Genomic DNA, 9,638 nt, shown 5'->3' on the forward strand with positions numbered 1-9,638 from the left:
CCATAATCAAACACAACAAGTCCGGGTGACTCATGATCCATGATTCACGATGCCAGTGGGCCAGGTTTCACTCTCAATTCTCTACCTGTGTGGCATGAATAAAACGCACCTGTAAATTTGACCTGAAATGATTGCGCAACAATTGCCCCGCCTTCATGCGATGTTTATCCTCCACTGTTTATCTGGCTTTGACCTGAATTATATAAAAGTGCGGCTGTGCAACTGCTGTAGAGTCACATTGGTATAAACGCATTTTACAATATGAACAGCGCATTGAAAACGCGTACTATTTTAAGTATTGTTTAACAAGTGTGTTTACAAATCCACACTGAGAAACACGATGATTGACAGAGGGGAGTAGATTATGTTTTCGATAGTGTATTTAAATAGAGCTACTGTAGGTAAGTAGTTTTCAGTTTTAAAGGCATAGTTTAACAAGTCAACACTTGCCACCATCCTTCAAACCCATTGGTGAAAAAGACCACAGTTTATGTTTACATTATAATATGTTTACATTATATATAATATATAATATAATGTTTACATTATATATAATATAATGTTTATATATAATATATAATATAATGTTTACATTATAATACATTGTTTACATTATATATAATATAATGTTTATGCAAAAGCCGGAGACTTATGGGACCCCGGGGTCCCACCATAAGGTTCATATGAATGGTTACCTAATAACTTTTGAAACACGGTAATCGCTGTGAAGTGCAGTTTCCAATTCTTATTGTTGACTCAATCTCTCTGGCCTTTCTATGCAATATGAAGAAGGGTCATTGCCCGAAACGTCACTTATCGGATTTTTTCCCTTTTTCAAGGCACCAGTGCTACTGATGCATGAATTTGTTTGGTATTTGAAATGATACGAAGGCTCAGCAAGTGATTCCTTGCAGACATAAACAGAAGCGATACGCGCCACCCCAGCCACCCATGTCGCGAATCAATCGATTATCGCGATTGAGGGCTCGTGAATAAATTCTAGATTCAACGCCTTGTTTTAAAACGTGAACACAGCCGGCTCTAGTGACTGGAGTGGGTGGGTGTTGGACAATGTGAAACAATGACACGCAACGTATACAAATCAAAAACATAAATTCTTACGCACGCGATCCGGTGTGCATATCGCGATCTTCAGGATGAATGATCACGTCCGAATCAATGCGTCGTCGTTGCTCCCCTAGCATGCGCTCTGCGTAACCCGCTCGTGTTGTTGTTGTTTGCGGCAGAGTTTAGGACCTTCGTGGCCAAGAGCCGCAGCTCCCGAGGCAAAGGAGTGATGGCACGCTTCAAGGTGCCGGACTTGCTGAAGCATCTCATGGAATGATACGGGGCTCCGGATATTCACGATCTGGGCATCCGTATCACCAGCATACCTCTGGGCATTTCCGTACGTGCCGTGCCTGCGTGTACGAGCGTGTGTGTGTGTGTACGTGTGTATGCATTGCGTCGCTTGTTGACTGCGAATTGTATTATTATTGGATGCCTCAAGTTATACTCTTTGGTTCTTTCGGTAAAGTCACGTAGGTATAAAATGAAATAAATCACGACGTTTCGGGCGCGACACAAGCGTCCGTCATCAGGTGGGAAAACCTTGGTGTGCTGCTGAGGCAGACTGTTTTAAATGGTTTGAAATGTGTGTAGCCCATGGGTCATAAAGAAGTGGCCAGGGCTAGTGATGTTAACGTGAGAAATTAGCGTGTAACTGTAAGGTAGGAAAGCGGCCTCCTCCTCGATTTTACGTGACTTTACCGAAAGAACCAAAGAGTGTGGATTCCTGCAGTCGCGAAAGCTTCAAATCAAGATTGGCTCAAGTATGTATTGTTGTTGCCCTTGAGGGGGTTTACTTTCGGAATTAAATGCGTTCTGGAATTGCTGACACACAGCTACAACGTACGTGTCGCTGTGTTCACACCTGAGAGTGACACTGCATCATCCTTTTACCAATATTCCCCCGCCCCTGCGTTTGCCTTACACGGCCACAATGCTGAGTTATCCTCAGTTGCTCAGGCACACAAGTTTCACACCTGTCTCCCTGTCAAGTGAATGTGGTGTATCCTTTTGTCATGCAGTCTGAGACAGACTTCCAACACGACTTCAGTTTTGGGGGTGCAGTGCTGCGACAAGAGCACTGAAGTAACTGCTCGTGTAAGTACATCATGTTAATATATCGTATTGAAGGCTGAGGCCTATTTTACTGTACCGCTCCTTACAGAAATCTTCTTTCCCGAGTGGTTGTGCATTTGTCGCTTGTTTCAGAGGTTCGCGATTCGATCCCAGGAGTCGCCCTAGTTAATATTGCGGGTGTATTATCCAAAACTGCATTTCTATATGCTTCACAAATAATGTAAAAAAATAAATCCCGTGTTATTAATGAATGAGGAGGACATGTGTGCTGGCGTCAGAATCAAAATTTGCAAATCTAAACAAGTACTCAGAAATGACTGGATTGGGTAAAACCACATGTATATATGTTGAACATCTTTCGCACTGTACATAGCCAACTGTGCTAATCGGAGGTGTGGAGGACAACAAACTGAACACAAAAAGCAGTTCTAAAGAAATTGTTTTCAATCTAGATTTAAAAGTGCATAGCTCCAATGGCTTCCTAATATCGGAAGGAAGAGCATTCCAGTTGGCCGCAGAAGCCCATCTAAAAGCGAGTGATGCGGTGACTGTCTTTGTTCGATGGCTTGCCAAAAGCCACTGCTGCTAGGATGATCCACCAATCCCATCTCTCGATTGCAATCGTGCATTAGCTGCACACCTTGCATTCGCTGTTGAACCACTCGTCCATCACGTGTTCCATCATCGCAACTACAGCACTGCCCTGCACCTGTGGCCGCCACAGTTGCTAACATTGTGTTGTTTGTTTAGGTGATCGGCAAGGCCCAGAAAGGCGAGCGGGAGGCGATGGACCGTGGGCTGGCTCGCATCGAGTGTGACATTAAGCAGGAGGTGGAGGGCCGGCCACACAAGATCAAGAAATACCTGTTGGAGTCGTTCCCCTTGCCAGGGACGAGCGCCGATCTTCGCCGACAGTTCACGACACAGCCGGCGGCCGAGATGGTGCTGCAGGTCTTCCAGAACGCCGAGGACATCTTTGTGAATAAGCTGAAGAAGGTGGGGCCATGGCGTCTGGACTTAATGCAACAAAATTACCTTGCGAGAACATTCATGCATTTGCTTAGATTTGTCAAAGATTTTCCATAATACATTTGTCCTCGGAATTATTTAATAAGTGATAATCGCCATACGTTTCAAGTCTGTGGATACTTCCACCATTATCAAAAGACTTGCTCTACCACTGAATTAACACTCCTCTATAATATTTAGGGCCATCGCTTTCACAAAATTCAGTCACACGTTGAAACAAAAGTAAGGGGGGGCATTGAAATCGGTCGGACATCTATGCATGTATCACCCTCTATTTGTCCCAACAGAGTGATATGGCTGCACGTGGTTTGGGTCCTTTGTTGTTTCTACCGACAGTGTGTGCAGGACTTCCTGGGGCAGGTGAAAGGGGACACGCTGGCCCGGAAGCTGTTTCAGTTGGCCCTGTGCTGTAGCTCCCTCGAGACTCCTCGCGACCTCGTGGTCAAGGAGAAACCGGCCGCGTTTCTCGGCAACATCAGCACTCCCGACACCAGACCGCCGCCTACTCCGGGGAGTAAGGAGACAAATTTGCATATACAGTAGACTCGATTATCTGCGCTAATGACGTGGAGGATGGCTGCGGATAATTAAAAATCTCGGATGATCCAAAGATATCTATTTTTTGCGGATCTCTATGCCACAAACTAACGATCAACCGATCGATGCACGTGCTGGGTGATAACACTTTCCTGCTAATTTGACCAAGTCCAATATCGGCTCAACTTTCATGTGACGGACATTACTCTCACGTTCAGAGTGGGTTAGAATGTGCTTCCCTTTACTCTGTAGACCAGAGGTCACTAGAAGCGATGTCAGAGGTAGCTTTGTGAAGTTCTCTTCTGTGGGCCATTCTCCAATAGGACGGGTTCCGCTGCTCCGTGAGAGATCCGAGTGGATACTCCGTCTCATGACACGATATCGAAAGCACAATCTGAATAAAATGTAGTTTCTCGTATTGTACATAAGGGATCAGACCACGGAGGACTGTCAAAATGCTGAGTGTGATCTTGAAATTTATCCTGGACTGGTTCGGGGGATAGTTGAACAATTTGAATATTGGGGCGATATCGTCTTGCATACGGGTGTGAGAAGTCCATCATCTAGATTTTTGGGTTAGATCATGTATACATGCACTAAATAATACGCGTTAATATGCACTATTTACGTGACCTAATCCAAAAATCTCTATTATGGATAATCATTGGTCGCGAAGGCCTTCGTGTTAAACTTGTTTTTTGAGTCATCTGGAGAGTGATGATGAAACTTATCGGGAGGCCGTAGATGAGACGTGGGGGTGGGGGGGCAGAGAGAGAGTTGCAGTTGTTGAGCCTATTGGAGCGAGTTACAGCATCGTTGTCCTCTCCTACAATGGCATTGCTTGTCTCCTTCGCAGAGGCAGTAGCCGAGCATCTGGTCCGTCTGCTGAGCCACGTAAGTAAGATGGCAAAGCCCCCGAGCCTATCTGCGCTGTTACGCGTGGAGAAGCAGCTTGCCGAGCATTTTGACTCGTGCGACCTCCCCAGCCTGGGCCTCGGCTCCTTGGACATCCTCCATCGCAACGCCCAGGTGCGTACGTGGCGTGCGTGAGCCCACCCGCCTCCAGCTGGTAAGAGGCAGTACAGCAAGTAGGTGTACGACACTGCCCGTGCAAAGTTTGAGTGTACTTACCGCCTCCGAGTGGCGCTCAATGTTAAGTTTGTTTCCAAAATTGTGCGCGGTAATATTAGTTTATTATTACGAACTTAAAACTCATTTGTCGATAACTCGAATACGTTTAAGCGTTATGTAATCACTGCCAATGCAGAGCACAACAAAGTGTCACGTAAGATGCATGGGTTTTCTCTTGTCACTCTTAAAAAATATCTGTGAATTTGGCAAACATCCCAAAGGTAGATATTGAAAATCACCGTTAAAATTGAGTGTACAGCGGTGACATTCAGATAACATTTATGATAACACTATATATGCAAAGTGGCCAGGTGGCTCAGATATCAAAGCGGTGCGATGACAATAATTAGATTCTGGGCTTGAATCTGGATTTTGACCGCTTGGGTTGAAACCGAGGTCTCAAGTCTTATCAAGTCGATCGTCCGAGCCCAGTCACCAGCGACTGCACAAAATTACAGTCTCATTAAACTTGGGTTTTGCACTTCATTTTCCTAATTCCATCTCTGAGAATAACAATTTCAGCTTGACTCTCGTGTGCCGCACAATCTCATAACACAGCTAATGTGAAAGTGTTGGCTCCTATTGTGTACAAGATAAAAGGCCACCCATCGCATTTTATGACATAGGGCCTGCACGGCTATGCGAGATTTACGCATGGATGATTTATTTGTCTCTTGACATTACGCCGATAGTGCATTTGGAAAACTAAAATTGAGAACGAATTTTGTGTTAATTTGCAAACTTAAATCTGTAATATTTAATCAGTTTTTGTGCACTGCATTGTGAGATGCAGCTCCATGCGTATCGTTTAGCTTTAAGCCGGTGTTTGCCTTGCGGTCGCCTCGGTGTCAACCAACTGATGTTGACGGATTTGTTGTGTCTGTGGTAGCTGTTGGAGGAGACTGGGGTTGTGATCTCTGCCCTGGGTGGATCTGGAGCCACAGCGGGAAGCTTCTGTCCAAAGCGCGACGAGCTGCATGGAGTTCATCCACCAGTGCGGCAGCCTCGACACCGCAGCGGTGAGACACGGGCCCCAGTAGGGGCCACAGGGGCGGCTCAGAGATGGGGATAAGGATTTGGAGATATAGGGCGCTCGCGTAAATAAACTCTTCAACTCAAAGCGCCTTACAGCAACGTCTCATCTCAACCATTCCATTGCTCTACGGCAGTCTACCCGAGGGGACCCCCCCCCCAATGGCAGCTGTTCCTATTTGGCACGTGGTGCACGCACTACCGGCCTGTGAATGGACATGTCTGCCATTCGGGAGCGATGTTTGATTTTCCTACGTGGTTTTTTCCCCGGTAAAGTAATTTGCAAGTATTTGATCTGATTTGGCAAATTTGGAACATGATGCGGTTACACGTGGCCAATTCAATTTTTTTAATACGGCGTCACAGGATTATTATCATACATTGTGAAACAGATCTCTTTGTTTGTGGTGAATAAACTGGCAACATTAACCAGGGCGGATGCTGGGCTTGATCCGAGAACCACCACTCGGCCATGTTTCCATAAATTTGTGCAGTCACATTAACGCTGTTCACGTCGTACGCAATGGACACTTTATTATTAGCACCACCTCTGGACCTGTTTGGCTCCTGGTCCATTTTGAGAGGTCTTGTAAGGGCGACGTATTACAGTTTGATTTTATATCGGCACAGCAAATGGCCAATGGAAAACCACCCGTTCCGTGGGGGTGCTACGCGCTGGCACGGATCGGATGCGCCAGTGGAAAAGGGCTGCTAGCAACTCGGCCGCCTCCAAACGAAAGAGAGAGGGTTCCAGGTCTCTGTTGTTGGCTGTGTGCTCTGCAGCTGCCGGCCGTGGACTGCGCTGTGGGGCAGCACTACGGCGTGCATTCCTGCCGCAACCTTGGGCACGGCCCCGTGGCCAACCTGGTAAAACTGGCGCAGAAGGCCAAGCCCGGTGGCAGCAGCGGCGGTGCCTATCGGTGCGCCGTCTTGTACGAGGAGACGGCGCTGTGTGCTCGCGACTCGAGGTTTGGCAGCCCCCTCCAAAGTGCCCTCCTCCTCACCCCTCTGCTCACCTCGTGATCTGCCTGACCGCCACGGGTCGCTCCTCAAAATTGTTGAGTCGGCGACAGACACTTGGGGTTCTTTAATCTTTCACATCAAAGGGTCAGTGAGCCACATCAATATGCCATTGGTAATGTAACTTAAGGATTCAATGTTCAAGGCAAGTGATTGTCTAGACAAACTGATGATTGTGTGTGTAACACCCCTCTGGCAGTCCACTGCCTGATGAAGGCCTCGCCACGTTGCTTTGGTCATGGGGGTTGTTGCACCAAACTTTACCACGCTTGGTGAAGGGGGCGGGGATTAGGTTCAGGACTGGTTCAGATATCAGTCACCACTGACTTTAGCCATGGCTAGGAATCCAACTCGGATCGCCGCGTTAGTATCGCAGTGCACCAAACATTGCAGCAGTGCTTCAGAAATCATTCCGAAGTTGCTTGATATTGCACACAGTTTGAATAAACCATCATTACTTCAGGAAGTATATTTTTTATTAAAATGTTACTTTGTACATGCTGTGATCGTAATAAAGAGTTGTGCTAGTTAGTAGTAACAGCGCGATACATCGGTTAAATCGATTAATATTTATTATTCAGCTGACAATTCATGTATTGAATTGCACGTGTAAGAATCAACTTCTAAAAAATTGTATCGCTTTTTATTTTAATAGTTTCACATTGCCACTGCAGAGAGTCGACATGATAAGTGTAAGTTCAAAAGAACTGACACACCTTGTGAAAAACCCAACGCAGAAGATCCCTGGGCTTGATATTCCACGAAGATCATGGTCCCCCTAAACCGCATCTGCACAAACCATGGCAGCTGCGGATACCTGATGCACAAATGGAAAATTTTAAACTCTCCAGTGTTTGACTGTGGTCATCCAGAACAGATCGTACAACGTGAAACGACGCAATAGAAAATTAAAGTCAAGCCACAGTGTGATTGTGACCATGCAACCCAAACTATGCACGATATTGTGAACCACAGTCGTCTGTGCTCCTTCAACGGAGTAGGAATAGTAACCCTACACGAAGTTTCTCCTGAAGCCCTCTCGTCGTGACCAGCAGACCTCGGACATTGGCTTATGGCTCCTGAACATGTTGCCCTCATGCGCTGGAATAGAATAGCTCAGGGGTTGGCAATCTGCGTCTCCCGGTGCCGCATGCTGCTCTTTAAAGACTGTTTGGTGATGTTATTTATGAAGGACCACTGTCTCGTATTCACCACAGTGCATTGCGCCTCTTGAAATATTGAGTTGAGTAATCCCGGTAGTTGAGAAACTAAGGTAGTTGAGTACCCCGGGAACACGCTGTGGTTCGTGTCGCGTTAATAGCTCCGTACCGTGCCGTGTAACTCACTAAGCAGCCGATTGTTCGCGTGCAGTGGTAGTGCCGTGTTCATTGATAACACTGCACACTCCGTGCAGTGGTAGTGCCGTGTTCATTGATAACGCTGCACACTCCGTGTAGTGGTAGTGCCGTGTTCATTGATAACACTGCACACTCCGTGCAGTGGTAGTGCCGTGTTCATTGATAACGCTGTACACTCCGCGCAGTGGTAGTGCCATGTTCATTGATAACATTGCACAATCCGTGCAGTGGAAGTGCCGTGTTCATTGATAACGCTGCACACTCCGTGTAGTGGTAGTGCCGTGTTCATTGATAACGCTGCACACTCCGTGCAGTGGTAGTGCCGTGTTCATTGATAACACTGCACACTCCGTGCAGCGTTGTGTGAGGATGGCTCACTAATTGAAAGGGGAGTCGTAGCTATCGCACTGTGGGGTGGTCATCGCCCTCCTCCCGCTGGGCATGTGCCGTGTGTGTTGTGTGCGTCGTGAGTCGTGGCGATGTAAACCCGGGGTAGCTCCTCTCTCCGTCTCTTCGTTTGTTGCTGTCCCGGCGAAGCTCGAGTTGGTGAGCGCAACGCGTGGCAGATCCGGCTTCACCCGTTCCCACTCCTCCCAGTCAGCGACTCCCAAACCCCCACTCAATAATCGCAGATCACTACCCAGGTCCTTACGAACCAAATTATTTTTAACTAAACTATTTTTTGTATTCTTAACAAAGTATCCACAGTTCAATTTTAAAGTACAATTTTACCGCGCACTGTATGTTTTCCTGGTGTGGACTGTGGCTGTTTTTGCTATTGTTTTACTGCCTTTCCCAAGCTTGGAAATGTATTCATGAATGAAATTGGAACTTATATACTTCATTTATTTACTAATTGACAAACTATTTATATTTTACCAGGTAAGGCCCACTGAGCATATATAGCAGTTTTTCAGAAGCGACCTGGCCATCGCAAATGATAGCTCAACGAAGTGGCTTATCGTCACGTGGACATTTATAGCAGACAAATATACAGCATGCGTCAGGGTTGGGATGGAACCCACGACCTCCTGCGTACCAGGGGAGGTAGTTAACATCTCCCAGCCACCGTGGTGCCCTGTGGTCACGTGAGGCCTTCCACTTCTGAATGGCTTGCGATGCATATTTGAACATTACTGCAAGCGTCTTAGCCTCGTTCATTCGGTATTCGAGGGGAATATTGCCATTTAGTAACTTTGTTTCAAATATCGTGCATTGAACTTTCGATTTTAATTTGCATTGTAATTGAGGGACTGTGCGTTGTCTTGTCGTGGTCTGGTGCTGTTGTTGTGTTGCTGAATTGCCCAAACTTGCATTTGTTGACAAATCGGCAGGAATCTATGTACTTTGTATTTTTAGCAACATGCTTACATTTTCTCCGTCTTG

At 46.5% G+C, this 9,638-nt stretch overlaps 1 protein-coding gene across 1 annotated transcript; it reads left to right on the forward strand.

Annotated features, from left to right (window-relative positions):
- The first annotated feature begins 3,409 nt into the window (after positions 1-3,409).
- LOC142924801 (uncharacterized) lies at positions 3,410-5,929 on the forward strand. Its single transcript, XM_076067584.1, has 3 exons — positions 3,410-3,688; positions 4,568-4,740; positions 5,732-5,929. Exons 1-3 carry the CDS (start codon positions 3,430-3,432, stop codon positions 5,912-5,914), a joined length of 615 nt encoding a protein of 204 aa, XP_075923699.1. The 5' UTR covers positions 3,410-3,429; the 3' UTR covers positions 5,915-5,929.
- Positions 5,930-9,638: the final 3,709 nt, after the last annotated feature.

This window comes from Petromyzon marinus, chromosome 17 (genome assembly GCF_048934315.1).
Source record: "Petromyzon marinus isolate PM22_M1 ecotype Great Lakes invasive population chromosome 17, UKy_Petmar_22M1.pri1.0, whole genome shotgun sequence".
NCBI lineage: Eukaryota > Metazoa > Chordata > Hyperoartia > Petromyzontiformes > Petromyzontidae > Petromyzon > Petromyzon marinus.